This window comes from Euprymna scolopes, chromosome 3 (assembly GCF_053919585.1).
Source record: "Euprymna scolopes isolate OS-2025 chromosome 3, ASM5391958v1, whole genome shotgun sequence".
Taxonomy (NCBI): domain Eukaryota; kingdom Metazoa; phylum Mollusca; class Cephalopoda; order Sepiida; family Sepiolidae; genus Euprymna; species Euprymna scolopes.
Window position 1 is genome coordinate 124795081 of NC_136484.1, and position 20592 is coordinate 124815672.

The 20592-nt window shown below is 33.8% G+C and overlaps 1 protein-coding gene across 26 annotated transcripts in view; it reads right to left on the reverse strand.

The window, feature by feature from the left end:
• Positions 1 to 20592, reverse strand: part of LOC145258350 (cGMP-dependent 3',5'-cyclic phosphodiesterase-like) — an 889144-nt gene that overhangs the window by 172485 nt on the left and 696067 nt on the right. For all 26 annotated transcript variants that reach the window (XM_080116605.1, XM_080116606.1, XM_080116604.1 and 23 more), the window contains 2 exons: positions 17295 to 17347; positions 9990 to 10064 (listed from right to left, as the gene is read on the reverse strand). In XM_080116605.1, coding sequence (XP_079972731.1) covers positions 9990 to 10064; positions 17295 to 17347 — 128 coding nt within the window. The remainder of the gene's footprint in view (positions 1 to 9989; positions 10065 to 17294; positions 17348 to 20592) is intronic.

The following is a 20592-nucleotide window of genomic DNA, read 5'->3' on the forward strand; positions in this document are numbered from 1 at the left end:
ATAGACAAACAAACTTATATAGAAATCAGTTAGTTACAACTTTTCAGAAAGTTTTATAAAAATCCAAGGCATAGTGTCAATTTTAGCCATTTTAACTCGAAAGGCACCCCTAGGGGGCAACCAGAGTTTTCCCGGAAGATCCATTCAGTTACTTTTTTACTCATATCATATTTAATGTTTGTGCAAAATTTCAAAAAATTTAGAAAAGTGCAGACAGACGAATAGATGAACGAACCAGGGTGAATTTACAGGTCCACCCTCCTTTTGTCAGGGGAGCAAAAATTAGTCCAGCTCATTCCCCCCCTCCCCACATATGTATATTTAATTTAAATGTTTGTCCAAATCAACATTAAACTTAGCTGTAGAAGGCATCATCATTATTTTCTCTAATAGACTGTTTCACAGAGGAGAAAGAACTTTCTTTTATAGAGACAAAAATGCTTATGGTACATTTTCTTGGGTCTTGTAGAAAAAATTCTTTGAAAGGTAGACTTAAATTCCAATAATGATATTGTGCACATCTCAGAATCGGCTCGAATTCCATCCTTTGCTGCTCAAGCAAACCCTGATCACCCAAAGATCAGTATTCATGATACATCCATGTTTAACTATTTGGACTTTTGTAAAGCGACTGACTTCTGGCAGCTGGTTTCATAGTGCAGTGATCTGAACCAAAACGAAGCCTTCTAACAATTCAGTTGAAACCATCTCAGGTACAGCGTCTCCGAGTTTCTAAAAAAAATATTCGCTAGAAAGTTGATGCAATAAAAGCTCAAGGCATGTGGCAATTACTGTGGATGATGTTAAAGATGAGGATGAAGTTGCCACCTATGCTTCAGTGAGTACAGGTCTAAAGCTTCAATTGTTATAAGACCAAAACAACTCAAGCCGTCCAAGGTTATTACCGTTGTTGGTAGTATCATGTCAGCTAGTGTGTGTTAATATATTGACATTGCTTCAAAGTGCAATGGCGATTTGAAAGTCACGGATGAATGTGCAATGGAATCTAATTCAGAAACTTTATGAGTTTAAGGTAGGCGATAACACTAAGGAAATAACTTCAAACAGTTGTTTGAAATCTCAAGATAGTGTATTGCAGTACAAACAATTTTTATCAGCGCCCCCCCCCAAAAAAAAACATTCACCTATGCCTGTTGCCATATCTAAACTGGTGCATACTAATGCAATCCTTTTTGGACAGATTCCTAAAAATTTCTTAGCTAATAAATCTGTGTTGTCTGCCAAGCTCCAGCCTCTGTCATATTGCTGCAATGTTATATCCTGGTATTTTTTGTTTTGTTTTTACAAATACATTTACAAATTGATAAACTTATTGAACTGCATTTGTAACCCCCCCCCCTCAACACAAATACCCTTGACTCACTAAACTAGCAACAAACTAATAATTTCACTTTAGATGTCCCAAATTAGATGCCAGATTTTCTACTCTGCAGAAAATCTACCTTTGAAATTACCTTCCTGCTTATCTTTTCCCCAAACTATCAACATGTAGAATTTTTTTATGCAATGTGCACGAACATCATCGTGCCAAACTCACCATCCAGGTTGCTGCACTATAAATATTGTCATTATCACATTTTCTTATGCTTCAGTAGCAATATGCACTGTTTGAGAATGAATAAGTTTTAAAAAAATATAAAATAAAGAAATAACTGGGCCTAAAACAGATTTCAAAACCAGAGAGAAAAATATGGTGAGTTGCAAGCAAAGGTCATCAGCTAATCACGAGAGTGGCTCATCAAAATGCGTAACTTTGATAATTATAAGTTATGAAATTATTGCATTTTTGACTTACCATAGTATTAGTTATCAAGAGTAAATAATCCGTTGACAATAGATATGTGAATTAACACACCTTGCTTATATCTTAACATGTGTAACAGTTTCCATTCACTTGTTTGTATCGGAGTACTTGATAGTTTTTCTTTTGTTCAAATAGTGGTACCTCGGTACTCGACCATAATTCGTTCCAGATGTTTGTTCGAACACCGAAATGTTTGACAACCGAAACAATATTTCCCCTTTAAATTGACTGAAATAGAATTAATTGGTTCCAGAGTTTTAAAAGTCCCTTTTTATCTATAAACTTTGAGTATTTTATAATTTTAATTGCACTGCCATTTCATATTCCTTTGCAAGCACTGACACGTATTCCTTTTTCTAATTTTTCTATCAGTTCCTTTTTAAATTCTATCGTCGTTCTCAGTTTTCCATTTTGCACTCATTTTACTACTTTTATTTATCTTTTCTTTCTTTTTATCCAATGGTAAAAGAAAGTCCATTTCTTCTTTTATTTCTAAAGTCTTTACACAACGCTAAACCGATTATTTGAACAACAAAGTTTTTTTTTTGTGCAATTAATTACTGTCGTCCCGAGATACATCCGTTTTGTTTGTCGTATTGAAGTTTACTAACTTTTTTTTTTTTTTTTTTTTTTTTTTTAACTTTTTGGACGCCTCAAAGTCCTGTATTGTTCGACGCAAAAAAGGAGTCGACCAATCGAATTGCTTGGTTCCGGTGCCACACTGATGTGTTAAAAATAACTCAAACACTGTATGGCGACGTTGTCGGCGTGGGGTTTGGTCGTCACACTACATCTCAAAAGTATCACAACCAGTATGAATTACAACGTTCCATTGAGAAACACCGCTACTTGGTTACATTCAAAGTGAAGCCAGCAGTTCAAACACCGAAATTTCATTCGACTACCGAGACAAGGAAATCTCTAACTTTTGGTTTGAACATCGAGTTGTTTGACAAGTTCTGTAAATGCTTTTGGAATTTAAACATTTTCTTCTTCGGACTTATTAATACAGAGAACAATATCTTGCTTCAGAGATCGTGTGAATAATTTCTGCCTATCTATTCATCGTACTTTGAATAAACTTTTCTTCATTCTACAATCATGTTGCTTGTGCCTTCCACTCAATGACTTTGCATAGTTTTTTTTTTTTTTTTTTGATGCAACAAAAACATTTACATTCTTGAAAGTTTCTGAAACAGTAATTTTTTTTTAATTGCATTTTCACCCCCAAAAAGGCACAGTGCTACTTTGATGCAGGGTGCTACTATTTGAGACAAATTGCAGGGATACTATGTAGGGAGTTGAGCAGCAAGATGTCTTGACATTACACTTCAACTTCAATAGTAGAGTCGGGGAAGCAGGGACCTGGAAAGGAATTCCAAAGTCTAGCAGTTACGGGAAAGAAACTATTGGAGTAGAAGGTTTTCTGGCATGTGGGGATCGCTGTGTAGGGGTGGGATTTTGCTGCTTGTCGGGATTGTCAGAGGTATTTATCTCGAGGAGGTACAAGGGCTTGTAGTTTGTCAGAGCATCCACCATTAAAATACTTGTATAACAGGCAGAGGGATGCAACATTTCATAGATGGGACAGAGGTTGAAGCTTAGCTGACAGTTCGGGTCCTATTAGGTTGGCGACTCTTTTGAGCCCTGTCTAGAAGCGAAAGACTAGTAGCAGATGCACCAGCCCAAATGTGACAATACTCCATACATAGATGAATGGTGGTCTTGTAGAGGTACAAGATACTTTCAGGTGTAAGTAACTTTTTAGAATGGTAGAGAGAGCCCACCTTTTTCATATCAGTCGAGCAATGCCCTCGCTTTATTTGTTCCAACTCATGTTCCCTGTGAACGGTTACCTTGAGGAGTTTGAATAAAGTATTTTCAGGTAATTTATCATTAGCCATTGCTATTGGTGGTTGAGAAGGTTTCTTGCAATTAAAGGAAACGTGCTTAGTCTTGATAGCATTGAACATTACCATCCATTTTTGTCATCATTCCACTACAGACTGGAGGTCTTCCTCGAGGGTTTCCACCATTGCCTTAGATCTGTATTCATTTGTTTTTCCTCCTGCCTGTTTTAAAGCCTGGTGTGATTAGCAAATATGGCCATTTCCGAGATAATTTTATCGGGAAGGTCATTCATGAATATCAGGAATAATAAAGGTCCAAGGATCGATCCCTAAGGTACAGCTACATTTACATCATTTAGATGTACGACTATAGAGGACAACCTCGAGTTTTCTCTTGTTTAAAACGGATTTAATAATGTTAAGTATTCGCCCAGTAATACCATAAGATCTGATTTTCCTGAGAAGACCATCATACCATACCCTGTCAAAAGCCTTAGATATATCTAAGGCTACTACCCTCCCCTCCCTTATCCAGTGCATGGTATATAAATTCAGAGATTACATTTAGGATATCTGCAATAGAATGGGCTTGCCTAAATCTATATTGTTGGTCGGAAGTTTAGCAACTGTAAGGTGGTGGACTAGAACTTGATTAATAATAGACTCAAATATTTTGGAAAAAAGTGAGGAGGCTAATGGAATGATAATTTAATAGGTCACTTCTTTCGCCAGAATTCTTGTAAACTGGTACCACAGATGCAGTTTCCCAGCAGTCAGGAAAGTAAGATTCGTTAAGCCATTTGTTGAAAAGTTTGGAGAAAACTGGAGCAACTTCACTAGACCAGTACAGCTGGGATGAGATCAGGTCCATATGCTTTTGAGGTATCTAGATTTTTTTATGATATCATATACTTGAAAAGGGGTGATTTTCAGATTATTTAATGTGGGTTCTGTCTGCAAAGGAAAATCCGGAAGGAAGTGGTTTGCCGAGTCCAAAGTAGAGTTTGAGACAAACCAACGGGCAAGCATGTTAGCTTTCTCAATTGCCATACAATCATGATTGTTGGATAGTGGAGAAATTGTTGATTTCCCATAATTTTCTACACTGTTGTAGAGTTTCCAAAAATGATGAGTTCCTAATTTCTGCACTTCAATACGTTTTCCTGGTTTCGGTATATTCTCTTAGTTGCCGCTATTTCTTTCTTACAATTACTTCTAGCATCTATAAACTTTAGTCTGTTTGTACTGACGAATGCCAGATAAATCTGCAGTATGCATGTTGCCTTTGAGCTATGGCAGCTGTGCAAGTAGAAGTAACCAGTTGAGGAAAGTTGGGTTTGCTATAGAACTTCCGTGTGGAAACATGGGCTTCAATTGCCACTTTGAACTATTCAGTGGTCTCATTTGGCACTGTTCCGCAAAAAGTGAAAAGATATTTCTCCATGGAGCATCTCTGATGGCATCTCAGTCAGCCTTATTGTAGTACTTTGTCGTTTTGGGGAATGGCTCTTCCATTTGGGGTTGAGAGTTTAGAATGATTATCTGTCAGAAAATATATACATTTTCTAATTCTTTCTGCAAAATAAATAAAAAGTGTGGTAGAAGTTCTAAATAGGCTATAATATGGATAGCTTTCTATTTTATTTTTAGATCAAAGTCTGAATAAATTCATCAAATACTAGCAGACGGCCAGGCATTGCCCAGTTGTAAAATACACATAAATATATTTTATCATACAGAAACTGATAGTGGGGTAGATAACAAAAAAATCGTGCAAATGATGATACAGGCATCAAATGTGGTACAATTGTTCTCAAAGGGATACGCATCAAATCTTACCAATTGGCCATTTAAAAATCCAAGATGGCGGCCAGTTTTCAAAATGGCGGCCAAAATGGCTGCCTGAAATTAGATGTTTTCCTTAGAAACGCTTGTAATTGTCTGATTTACATGATCAAAGTGTGGATTCCTATGTTTTCCAACCTGCTGATGCATATTTTTCTGTTTATAACTTGGTTAAATGTTTCTGATACCTATTTTCTATGATGGCTGCTAGTAAATTTTCACTTATGCATATATACCATGCATATATACCATGCTGTTGGCCCTCCATCTGCTATTGTTCACATGAGCAACTGCAGAGTGATGTGCAGGGAAGCTCTGTCTAATAGCACTTGCATCTTTCTTTGCAACCCATCTTACAGGAACAGTCAGTTCCAGACAGTTTGCTGTAATCGATGGTAGTGTTGTCTAAGTTATCTACCATACTTCTCTCTGTATCCAACCTTATTCAGCAGGACTGCTCATGTCTGGATTACAAATAGTTGCCTGGCCTCAGATAATGGCAGCCTGTTAGGCTGCATGCTTTGCATGTTCTCTGAAGGCTGCCCGTGTTGGTGGAATCTAGTTGTATGCCCTCTACTTTCAGGCAAACAGGTATAGCCTTGCTTTGTCCACACCAGGACAATGAATCTTTCCAGCTTCTTCATGTCAAGATCACAAAGCAATGTTGGATGCTGACTTGGCCAAAGAATATCCACATTTCCCAAAAACCTAGTTCCTGGAGGGATGGCAGTACATAACAAATTTGTCCTCTTCATATTCTGGCCACTTTCATTGTATTTATTTCACAAGAGCATACAGCAGTTGGTCAGCAGCGATGGCAGGTGTCTGACTTAGGTTCAAATTGCCACTTTATCACGGACCTTTGCCATGGTATGCTTGATCATTGCAACAGAGTATCATAGGCATCATAGCAGATATGCTCACTTCAAATGGATGACTCTTTCTGTGCTCCATAATGGGCTGACCATTCTTAGTGAGGAAGACTTCCTCCAACCAGGAATATTCTTTCAAATGTGACATAATCGATTTTAGTGCTGGAAAGGATTGGCTTACCACTGGAGGAGAATTAAGGTTCTGGTCGAATATTGGTGTATGCTTCTGGAAGATCTGGAATATTTTTAATCCTTATTTTTAACTTCAAAAGTTTGAGAGGCTCACGTTCACTTCCGAGATTGTCAGTGTTTGGATGTTGGAGAATGGACACACTTGTCCTGTGAAAAGATGTGTGAGCTGTGGTTCGCGAACCACAGCTCACACATCTTTTTAAAAGACAGCTCATGAACAAATTCTTTCTCAAGATTGAGGGACAGATTACTCTATCTTCCATGTGTTGTGAGACAACTATTTCTTCTGTCTCTGAGATTTATAAGACTCGTTCATATGATATACTGAGCCAATTCTCATGGAGCATTTCATTGATTGGTTTCTTCCTCGTCTTGGCAAGCCCATACAAGCCTATGTAGACTAAAATAAATGCGGCTTCATGTCCTTAGAGTGCTTGCAGACATCTGTATCTTTCTTTTTATTTGGTGAAGCAGTTGTACTGTAGCAGTTGTGATGATACAGCAAGGTTTGATTTCGATGCTCCATGCTGGAGTTCAGATTTGATGTCTGCACCATATTTGATCATGCATACAAACTGTGGCAGTGATGATGGTACAGTGTGTTCCAAGTCTTTGTCAGGAGAATTGTTTGGTAATGTTAGTATCAGTTTTGCTTTTTTTTTTTTTTTTTTTTTTTTTTAAATCAAATTATGAAGACATGTGAAATTTTATAGCATGTTATGCATTTATATTTCGTTTTTAACACAAATGTTCCATCATCTTTTGGAAAAGCATTTCTGTTCTTGGAAGAAAAAAAAATGCATTGATTTATTACCTTCGCCAAGGTAGAGGTTATGTTTTTAAGAGTTTATGTACAGTTCAATATCCACATCACTTGTAATTTGGATCAAAACATAGATTATGGTTTAAATTGAAACAGATTTAATTTGGGGATGTCTAGGTTAAGGTGGAAGTCAGTTTTGGCAATAACTAGCGCTATTCTTTTCATTTTTTTTGACTCGAGTACATGTCAGACAGTTAATCAACCGAGAACCACATCACTATATAAAAGCTCTTTGGTCCTTTTCACCTTAGAGACTTTCTATTTGACCTATATTGTAGCTAATGATTAAAACACATAATTTCATCTGATTTTTCCACATTTGATCTGATGTTCTTTGATCACAGTAACAACAATGAAAAATTTTCAGCTTGATCAGATAAATAGTTTCGAGTTATTCATGTCATAGCTTTAATATCTATCGGAGAGAATTTAAAGCCCTACTAAACACTATCTTTTAGTGTCTTCCGTCTCTGTACAGGAGAATTTGTCAGGACAAACTGGCATGAAGATAGTTTCTCTTATAAGTGAACCCTGACCAAATATTCAAAATAACAGTATTCAAACTCCAAATAAGATTCCCTTGACATGACTACACAATGGTTTATATGAAGTATGATGCCCCTTCAAGAGATGTTGCCCCTAAGCTTCATACTCCAGACTAAATGAATTTTGGTCCTGGAATTCGTCAAGACCGAGAGGTTTGGTTGGTTGTTTAGTTTTACAGCTTATCAACTCTTTTGGGGTTATTTAATGCTGAATTCAGTTATTTTGGATATAGTATTCATTTTGCCTCCAATTATTTTGTAGAAGGTTTTTATTCTTCAAGCTCTTTGTATCTTCAATCACTAGTTTGTAGCATTTTGTTTGGTTGTTTATAGTGGATTTTATCATTTGTGTTCTGCCCTGCAGAACATGAGTTTTGCAATGGGAGAGGGAAAAGGTTATAATTGTTTGGTACAGTTTAAGTTAGAAAACCAGTCAGGAAGTTTGAGAGATAGAAAGTAAAAGGGGAAATGGGAAGAAGGAAGAGGGTGGGGGGAAAGGTTGGTGGTTGTTTTTGTAGAACATAAGTTTTGCAAAAGGAAGTAGAAAAAAAAAAGCATCAAATGTTAAGTGCATTTCTTCTCAGGAAACCGATATCTTCAGACAGCCTGATCTGGTAGCACCAGCAAGACAAAGACCACAAGAAATATATGCTACATGGTTAGCAGGTCAGTTGGTTCAGAAAAAAAAAAGTGAGTGTTCCTCATTTCACACAATGTTTGAGAGATAGAAGAACTTTAATTGTGAATCTCAGGAAAAGGACACTTTATTTCTGATATCTAAGTGAAAAAAAAAAAAATTAAAAAAAAGGTTGGATAAAAATTTGTTTCTTTCTTACATTATTAAAAGAGGTGACGTCTACTTACTGAATTATGTTCTCATTTCATGTGCCAGCGTGAATAACAATATAGTATATGTATTTGACTACATAGAAAGCACATTTCAATGACTAGGTGAATCAGCAGCATGTTTCATCACATATGCTCAAATAGTCATTTTAATTCTCAATGGAATATTCTGGATAATCTTGTCTGTGCTGATCGCTAATCATTTGGAGTACTCATTTAAAATCTTTAATCCTGCACAGTCACGTTTCAATTAGAAAATAATCTTTTTGGGGCGATTTACATTTCCTGTTAAAAACCTTTTTGTTGTGTAAACAGAAAGCATTAGTTTATTCTATGAATATTTCTGCAATCATCTTGTATCCGCTCTTTTGCTGAGGTTGCTTGTAAAATAGTTGGATCATTCTATCGCTCTATAAAGTACCAGACTTCTGATGCGATCCTTTACCTATATTAAACTCTGATACATCCCAAAATAGAGCATTGCTGCCACATCTAGAGAGGTGCTGTTCAGAACACCGTTCTTGTCTTGAGACAGCACAAAATCTACTTCATAATAGTGGTAAGTGATCTAATATATTCTCTACAACTCCCGTCTTACAGAAGAGATGTTGCTTGTATCCCTCTATCGTTATTTCTATGAAGATACTTGGTTAAGTTTCAACCGTCAATTCCTCTTTATCAACACTCGAAGCAAGAACTCATTTTCTACTAAAACCGGAAGGAATTTTCTTTTCTTTCTCTATGTGCCAGACATTGAACAGAGTTTCATTCCAAGAATTTCCCATCTGTGAAATATTACCACAGAACTGCTTCCTTGCAGGTTACACCATAATAGTCAACAAATACTAGTTACAAATCGTACTCCTAAGTAAAACTTTTATTCATTCCTTTCAGCATTTCATAATATTTTTCATTTTACTTAAAATTCATCCATCTCATTTAGCCCTTATACTCGAGTGGCTTTTTGCATTTATAAATGGTAAATCAAAAGATACATTAATTTTTCTGACGCATTAATCAGTCAAGACCTAACAAAGTAAATATGAAGATTACAAAATGCAAATATATCGCTAGAATAATATATATATATATATATATATATATATGAAAACAAACAGCTTGAATATTTGTCAATTTGTTAGAGGAAAAACAAAACAAAAAAGCAAAGTAAAAAGATCAAATGAAACTCACCTGACAAAATAGATCATTGTTATCTTTATCATTTAGCAATAAAAAAGCAATTTCTGAAAGTGTTTGTTCTTGCAGCTGGAAAATAAAAACACAGACTTCAATTTACTTACGTCAGATATATTTACATTTTTTTATATATACATCCTCAGATCTTTGAGAGGCTGCGTTCGTTAGTTGGTCTGTCATAATTCAGCTTAGAATAGCATTTTCATAAACATGCAGATTGAGCAGACATTTTAAATTAAATCAAATTTATTTGGTAAAAAAAAAAAATAGACAAGTGCAACAAGCCATGTAAAGAGACAGATAAAAGATATTTACACCCACACAAAGTCTGAATGGTTTTCATAGACAGCTTTAAACCTGGATATGGTAATCATTATTACAACCCACCTCTTGAAGGCTGTTCCACTGAGCAAAAACACAGATAGATTCAAACATTTCTAGATACTTGGTAGACTGGTTGGTATCTTATGCTTAAGTGTGACAAACTGATAAAAAATTTTTTCCCACTTGAGCGTGAAATTTTGTATTTGGATTATTCAGACTACAGTTCTCATCTTTGCTTTGGTTGATGTAATCTCCAACATTTCTCAGAACTCTGGGATCTTTATCTTATATGGAATTTCGAATTGAACGCTTTATTTAATCCATGAGGCTAGATTGTTCTCTTTCTATCAGCTATGACTAAGTAGAAGCAAGATTAGGTTTAAGTCTTTAAAAGTCCACACTCGGATTGTCTTTTTTTGTTTGTTTACTGCCCTGTATTAAAGAGCTTAGTTCCAAATTCCATACAGATTCTCAAGTTCAACGTAAAAATTTTAGAGTTCAAATGTCGGAGGTTACATCGGCTCAAACGTTGTGAAAATAACGATCAAAATGAAAGTAGTGAACAATCCAAATTATCAATCCTTTTCTAAAAATTTCTTTAACAAATTAAGTGTGAAAACTTTACCAATGGACACATCCCCCGATAGAAAAAAATAAAGTGAATAAAAGTATGAAATACTTAATTTCTTATATTGCAATTAGCTTTTTATGCATTCTTACATCAGTTGGTCTGTAAAGTACAACAGAGTAACTAGTTACTCAATTTGTAATTACTTAATGCATTAATAAACCCGATTATCTTTGTATGTTGACTATTAGAGTTATTAAATATATTACAAATGTTATACAGGCAAAGGACAGGTGAAGAGTTCCTTAGCCTTGATGGGCAATCACCTAGAGACGGTGACTCAATAAAAAAACACTGGTCTTTAATCATCTCATTGACTTGGTGTTAGGAAGGGCATCCAACTTATTAAAAAAAAAACATCTTGCCTCAAAGAAATGACTTCCAAAGAAATCTGAATAGAGATAAGTTTGAAAGTCAATTTCTAAAAGCTGTTAAACGCATTCCAACATGTAAAACGGATGTTAAACCGAATGAGGATATGTTCAAAATAGCTAAATGTACAGATTGAACAGACATAAGAGGCTCTGTCCATCAATCTCCGGTTTAAGTTTGGAATGGAATTTTTATTTTGTTTATGTGTAGATTTGAAAAAAAAAAAAAAAACCGTTTCCTGCTAATCTTTTGAAATTTTAATGCAACTCAAATATTGATTCTGTTTTGGAAATTTCGAGATAAAACTGATAATTTATATCATTTGGACTATTGTTCTTATCTTGTATCTTATTAAAGTTTCAGTGATGTAACCCCTAAACTCTCAGGTCATCAACTTCAGTTTATCAAACTCTGAATCTGTACAAAATTTTAAACAATCCTTTATTTAATCTATGGGGCTGATTGTTTTCGTTCCATCAGTCATGGCTAGATAAGTCTTAATTCTAAATTATATTCTTAGTATCCCCTGTACTGCGGATTGAACCTTCAACCTACAAATAACTCAGAACTGATTATTAATCATGTATGGCACAATCATGTTGACACACCTGTTCTTGCCAGATCACCGAAGTTAAGCAACGTTGAGCCTGGCCAGTACCAGATGGGTGACCATTTGGGAAGGCTAGGCACTGTATCTACCTTCTGGGACCAGACCCCCCCCCCCAAAGAAAAAGAAAGGACTCCTCACTACAAAACATCTACAAACTTGTAGATGGCCTATGCCCCTCCAGGGGCTCAAGGCTACGGATGAGTGGATGGATGGATGGATGGATGGATTATTAATCAGCACTTTATTCATTGCATCACAGGTTCACAGTAATAAATCAGTTCAAAGGGAATCTAAAGATTGAAGGTTCAATCCTCAGTACATGCACTACTAAGAATATTACTTAAGACATTTACCCGAAAAGTTTTTGATGACTGAAAATAATTTTGTATTAAATAAACGACCTAGTTCGAAATTCCTTATAGAATTCTTTAAATTTATATAAATATTCCAGAATTTGACAAGACACCTAAAAAGGTCAGGTTACATCCGTCTAAACATAAAACTCACAAGTATTTTGAATAATCCAAATAATACAATATTAATTCTTAAGTTAAATACCTAAAGAAAAAGACTCAAAGGAGAGAACTTTTACATGAATCCCTGTTAATTACTTCCCTTTCATTTTGAAAAATTTGAAGTTTTTTTTTGTTTTGTTTTTACTTTTTCTACTTAGCCATTATAAAAGAAAGTACAGGTAAGAGCTGCAAAGTTATTTGAAATTGTGTCAAAGTTTCTGTTTCAAGATGTCAATATTTTTCTCTGTAAAATGTCTCATGTGATAAATTTATTTAAATACTTGAATTATGTCCTAGCATATTTCATCTGGTCATATATATAACATACAAATAAATTATATCTTCTAACAAAACTATATTGTGGGATTTTTAAGACGGAACCAAAATATAATTTAAGCTGATATATTAAACTTTGATTCTGATTAGCCAATTTTCATCTTTTATTGGAATTATGTATTTGGCTATAGTTTAACAAAAAATATGTAGAAAGCTGGGAAACATTCTATGTAAAAAAATAAAAAAAAATTTGATGAATATAAAAATGGTCGCCTTTCTTACAACTAAAATTTTATTTCTTTTTCTATTTAAGTTTAAAGCATATGCAAACAAAAATTAAAAACTTCAATACATTCTAATATTATATATATTAGACATGATGGACAATGTGCTTAACAGAGTAAAGAAACTGATTGTAAAAGTGTCATCGCTAAACTCGGCATCTGTTTCAGACATTTTCCCGTTTATTAAAGTAGCACACACACACACACACATATACAGGGTTACCCCCATAAAACGGGCCCCAACTCTAATTAGGCCACTTTTCTTAGTGTTTTGTCCGAATGAAATAAAATTTAGTCATAACTAGTTTATTATATTCAAAACATCACATCAAAATACTAGAGTCTTTGGCTTTTTTTTCTCTGTTCTGCAGCATATGTTCGTAAAATACACTTAAATATGATATTTTGATTAATGCAGATTTCGTATTTATTATATTAGACCCAATATATAATAATGATTTAAAAAGACTTGTGTTACCGAGAATCGAAACCAAAACGTTTCGCTTACAATTTACTTTTTCCTTTGATGTTAATGTCGCGCTATGAAGATATGTTTGCTGCAAGGCTAAAATGTTAGAACATGAACCAATAGCTATTATGTTACGCATGCATATTCATAATGCTGTCATTCAACCTTCACCTGACAAATTCTAGTTCTTTTATTTTCACACTTTTGCACAGATTTTACCCAGCTAAAACCTAAATATAAAGTTTTGCATGGATTTGAATACCCTATATATTAAGTTTCAGGTCTGTAGACAAAAAACAGACGGAGGCGTTTGGTAACCAAAATTATTTAAACAAATTAATGTACGCATACATAAATATATATAGAAAGAGGTTTGGGTTTACTATGACCTTTTTATGCAAATATTACACAAGTATAAATCATGTAGAATATCCACATGAATATAATTACACGTAATAGTTAACTAAAGATGATCATCCAATAAGAAAACCGAAAAAACTAATAGGGAATTAACTCGCCCATGTATGGAGTATTATTGTCATATTTGGGCTGGCGCATCTGCTACTAGTCTCTCGCTCCTAGACAAGGTTCAAAAGAGTCGCTAACCTGATAGGTCCTGAACTGTCATCTAAGCTTCAGCCTCTGTCCCATCAACGAAATGTAGCATCCCTCTGCCTGTTCTACAAGTACTTTAATGGTGAATGCTCCGATGAACTGAAAGCACTTGTACCCCTTCGACGTAAATACCCCCAACAAACCCGACAAGCAGTTAAATCACATCCCTTCACAGCAGAGATCCCTAGATGTAGAAGAGTCTTCTACTCCAGTAGTTTCTTCCCCAGAAACTCTAGACTTTGGAATTCCATTCCAGGTCACTGCTTCCCCAACTGTACTGACATGCAGAAGTTCAAGTGTAACGTGAACCGACATCTTGCTGCCCAACTTCCCACATAGTACCCCTGTAACTTATGTCCCTGATAGTAGCCCCCTACATCAAAGTGGCAATGTGCCTTGTTTGGGGTGAAAATGTAATAAAAAAAAAAAATAATAAATAAAAATTAATGTTTAAAAGGAAGATGCACATTAGCTAGATCTTTTGCAGATGAATGCAATTTAACGACCCATGTATAACAAAGTTGTATTTTCTTTTTAAATAAACAGAAGAAAGGTTTTTAATATGAATATCAATACATAAAAAAACCCAAGTTTATAGGAATATATTTATATATCTTTATTTTCATTAATGATATTTAAACACAGCTGAAAATTAAATGTAAAGAAAACAAAAACAATGTTTGTAGAGTGTTTAATATTTAATGTGAAGATGCCAACAGATACAGTTAAAAGTGTGACCGGTTTAATTGTAGATGCAAAAAGGTAAAAATACAATTATGTTGTTGATCTGAATAATGATAAAACGAGATAGCATGATAATTTGATTAAAAAATGTCATTATGTGCTCTATTCTTATGAAAAAACAAAAACATTAACTTAAAGTTTCACCATTCATTTCTAAAGCGGAAATTAGATGTAACCAAAATAATGTAAGGAGAAATTATGAGGAAATGCAATAAAGTTGTGGATGTATTTATACAAGCGATCATATAAATTGTTTAACAATAGAAATACCTGCATCAGTTAATCTATGCATATCTTTACAACAACAAACAATTCAAGTGAAGGAAAAACTTCCTCAGCCATGTTCAGCCGCTAACAACATCTCAGGAAGAGACCAGACTACAGCTGCAGACAAGGGATAGAAAATAATCCTCCCTTCTATAGACATGAGCATCCTCTCCTATGAAGCCGTCCTTTCTGGATGAGAAATACCCTGGGTCCAAAAGACACTCAACTGAATGGGTCAATCAAAAACTGCAAATGCCAGATGGGGTTACAAAACTAACGAAATCATCTTAGAATGTAGATGAAGACGACATTATGTAGCACTGCCTTACCTTTCATCTTTTATCCAACCAGTGCAGCATCAATCATATTGCAAAGGAAGTGGGGAAACTAATACAACCACATGCTTTTGAGACACATAAAAACATCTTCAGAACAGAAACAATGCATCCAGTTTAAACAATCTTTAAATAATTTCGTTTTTTGTTTTGTTTGTTTTATTAGAAAAAAAAAAAACGTATCCGATAAAAAATGTAATTTGTGATAAAATAAGTTTAAAAAAAATTAAGATAGTAAATAATTTTAATTATTCATAAAATACCAAAATAAGTTCTAATACAGTGTGGATATGAAAATTTATCACATTTGAAATGGGAGACTGTAAGAAATTTTTAGGGAATATCAAATTTACAAGCAGCTTTCAGTTGCATGAATATTTCTGTCATGAGGGATCTTGAGTCTTGCAGGGAGTTGTCGACATCCTCTCACATAGATTCTGGCATTCATTATTGGTCATCTATGTAGTACCGAAAACGTTCAATGTTACTTACATTTAGTGATCTAACAGGAACTCTTGTGTTAACATGATTATGCTATAGGGAGAGGCAGGGCAAGTTTCAATTGGCAGGCAAGCCTTGTTCTTTAATAATTATAGTACTTTCTTTAGTTTAATTTCTTCTAAGGTCATAAAATTGAGAAAATATTTGCTTAGCGATTGATCTCCAAATACAAGCCTGGTGTGTGTGACAAGCAAGGTAACCAGATTGACGTTGTGACATTCTTTTTAGGGGAGGGATTCCTAAAGGAAAATGTTTACAGACATTGTACACGTATCATTGAGAATTTGATGTAAATGGTCAGAGACGAAATGGACACAATTCTATCTAAGATGACAGAAAGTTATGGAGAACTTACAAAAAAGATTCCATCAATTAAAGTAAATCTGTATGAATTATAAAATGCATAACTTTTTCATAGGCTCCATTCTGTTGTTAGCATTGGTTTCCCCGCGATTGTTTTAGGTATTTAAAGGAGAAACCATATGAAGGTTGTTCGCATTCAGTGAAATTGATGTTATCGAACTAACTGGGCTGAGGCTTGGAACCTCAGGTCGTCAGTTCACCTTGTTTAACAATGGCCAACATTTGTCTCTATTTTTAAGACAAAACGATTTTCCATGAACTTTTAATAATCATTTTTACCTTTCCAGATACAAGAGTTAAGTTTTTTAGCAAAATTTGTTTCTGTACAGCATAGCATCCACATAGCTGAAACAATCCTCACAAATATTGGTAAAAATATCGATCATGGTCTAACTTATAACTAATTTAATTTAGAGATATCCAAATCAAAAAGTTCATGTAAAGTTAACAGTAAAGGTAACACTTTGGGCAATACTTCAGTTCTCTTCATTCTAGAGAATTGCTACTTCGTCCATAATGTACCCAATGAATCCTACATCTTATATGACATTTGGACGGAATTTTAACTTCCGGTTTTTCCAAGTATTTCCATGGATTTGATGCTCTTCAATAAGGGTAATCACTATACAAAGTTTCAGCCTGATCAAATAATAGTTTCTGAATTATCGACGTTTATATGGCATGGCTTTGAGAATACTTCATACAATATGAAGAAGTTCCAGATAAAACTTTGAACCATACTCACATGATCAAATGAAAATGTTTTCTCAAAACCGACTCAGACTTTTATATATTTTTTTTTTTTTTTTTTTTTTTTTTAATAGCCATACAAAATGTGCGAGATCTACAAGCCTCATCCTGTATATTAACATATTTATGTGTAAAGAATTAACTCTTAGGTTTTCTCAGAAGAATTCCAATTTGAAGATATGCAATGACCAGTTGTGATTTATAACACTTGACCACAAATATGAAAAATTAGAAAAGAAAACTTACGTATTTTATAACCTTCAGTTGTAACGCAGTTGCATCAGGATCAAAAAGATCAGCTGGAATAGAAAAAAAAAAATGAGACTAATAAAAATTAAGAAAAGCAGTTGTAAAAAGATTAAAATATTTGGGTTAACATGAGAATAGTATATACCTAATATATGGTTTTGATGTAATAAAATTAAATGAAATAGGTATCTCCTACTTTTATGTCATTAAATTCATGGATATGAAATTTGGTATGAACGCTTCCTTAACTTTGCAGGTTGAACTGGCACATTCACATTTATCTCTTTCTAAAAAAAAAAAAAGTCTTCCTTTTAAGATAGTGTAGAGAGCACATAAATCTATTTTTCAGTTGATTTTAATAAAATACAAACATATAAAGCTCAAGAGAATGTTTATTTGTATATAAAGTATATGTATGTAATTCTATCGTATCACACAAGTTAGTGAATAAAACATGCGTTTTTCCTAGCCCCACAGACAAAACTATTTCAAGTAGTGAGGGGAAGTGGAAAAACAAATAAGTCATACCTCAGACTTATCATTTCAAACGAATTCAGAAAGAAATTCACTAAATAATAAAAAAAAAATAATAATCAGACATTGTTTTTCTTTAAGTTAGATCAAATTTATCTGAATTTATGAAAAATTAAATGTAATTCTTTGACTTTATATGAATGATTTAGTAATATATTTAGATGGTGTGAATACTGGCGAAACAATTTCATTTTGTTGTTTTTGACGGGTGTAAACCAATATGAAACATTGGCCTTCAGTGTGTAGAAGTAGTACTTTGAACATTACTTGTCCGATTAGATTAAGAAAAGTGATAATTCTGAACATTAAGATGGAATTAAAGATTCAAAAAATGGTAAATAAAGAAAATTGATAAGGTAGTTTTGGAAACTATGGGATGAACTATTTAACAGAATTTGGTCTGTATATTGGTATTGTATTGATTATGTATTTTTTATTAAAAAAATTTTGATTACTAATACTTGAGGTTAAAACAATCAGAGATAAAAGTTCATGACATGGATAGATTGACAATCGAACAAGCTGAGCATTTAAAGCCCCCCCTCCACGTGTGAAAAAAATTACTTTCACCATGACTAATGTTTGTACAAAATTTAAAAAAAAAATCCAAGGCGTAGTTGAGAAAAGTGTGAACAAAGGATCGAGAGTACATTACTAGGTTCAATCCCTCCTTCATCGGGGGGAATAATAAAAGATACAATAAAAGGGTTGAAAATCTCTATACCACCAACTCAAAACAGTCCACCTAAAAACCAGCAGTTCTTGCCGCTGTCAGAAATATCGCCTATGAAATGTGAGCACTAAAAGGACAAAATAGGAGGCAAAAGTTAAGATTATAGAAAGTAAACTATTCTTTTTACAGGATAAATTTAGATTATAACAAAATGAAAAGTTTTTCAACCCATAACTTCAGTCAGATAAGTTATATTTTAAATTTTCATCATAGCAACATGTTTCCAGTTGACCTGATGTATTTTCAAATCCAACGTCTTTCAACTTAAAATATACAAGGGTGTCTCAGTATTACAACGGAATCATGGATGTAGCACAGTGTGGAATATTCTGGCGTTTTGTAGTCACCATAAAGCTGTTCATCTTTTGCTGACGTGTAGTAGTTGGCTCAGAGGATAGTTACGTCTTCATGGTGATGATAATGATAGCTATTACAGAGATGTTGATCTTTTCTTCCTTCTCTTATTGGCTGGAGCAGCAAAGCAATTAAAAAGAAACTCAATTGCTCCGAGATTGGATTTACTTACAGTAATTAGCAACTAGTGCATAAAGATGAACTTGCATCTTCCTCTTCCAACCGTCAGAAGGTGGAATTGGACTTGAAATCTACATCAGATAGTTTGGACATGTAATTCTCAGAGATAGGAACTTTTTCGCTTTTATGAAATACTTACTTCCATGATGCAGCTACCGTTACATATCGGTCTAAAATTTTTAAATTCCCATGGAATTTTCACTAAATTTTAACTTCACGTCGAATTTCTGATTATTTTACACGTGGCTTCATGGCACAAGTATTTCAACTAGTATAAATATAAAGCAATAGATTTTGCTTCTTGCTTACTCAGATATTTTAAATCATTGCAATAACTTTATAGCAAAAGTAAAAACCTCTTATGAAAGAGAAACAGCGATAGAAACTCATTTCAAAGCAACTACCATGAATTTTGCAAGTAGAAAACCAGTAATTTTTTTGTTTTAATACATGTACTAAAATAAGCAGAAACTATAAAGTTTCCAAGAAAAATAAATTCATTTTAATAAGTTTAGAATAAGAGATTGTTACAAATAAAACTGTTTTTTTCTGTATTTTCTGAGTTCATCCATTATATTTTTATATCTGTTTTTTTCTCATTTCAATCCCTCAGTATTTTTGTTGCACACATTTACACCATCAATATTATATATAGTTCAAATTCTGCTAAATATCTCATCCAATAGTTACCCCAATTTCGTTTTAACTAATCATTCATTATTTTTATTTCATCTTAAAACATTTAATGCTATTAGTATTTTATTTAATCTATAAACCCGTTCCCAAAATATTACTATTTGCAAAAAAAAAAAAAAAAAAAAAAAAAAAAATTTACTTGTTGAAATCTTGAAAATTTTTAAGAGAGGAAAATATTTTCAAAACTTCCCAATGCAATAGGGCATACATGTTTACAAAGTCGTACATAGAGAACTGTGCATGACCAATGTACAGGTAAATATTACTTATATTTGTGTTGTATTGTTCTGATATTGTGATTTGTCAAAAAATATCGCCTGATAGACATGGCATCAGGGTTTGCAAAGGCCATGCAAAGATAGTCAGCAGGTCTGAATATGTCTGATGGCTTTGAAGAACCAGCCAGGTAGAGGATAAGACGATAACATTAGTATCAGTTAAATAAAGTTAACTTCAATAATTCTGCCCTATAATGGTATTAGTTTTAACTTTGCATTTCGACTAACCAAATGTATCAGTTTCTTTTTTTTTCTTAATATTTAATTAAATAAAGCATTACATTGGAAAAACAGAAAAGATTACAATTATTCCAATGTTGCAAATATTTAACTCTTTTGGTGCCAAATCTTTCATGATTGCATTGCATAAACTTTTTTCCTGCCACTAACTCCTAAAATAAACAGCAGCTAAAGTAACAATCTTTTCGGATTCGATATGTCAAGTCTGATAATCTCAGTGCCTGCTTCACTTAAAGCCTTCAAAATTTCGCAATAACATCTGGGGGTTGTCCAGTTTTAC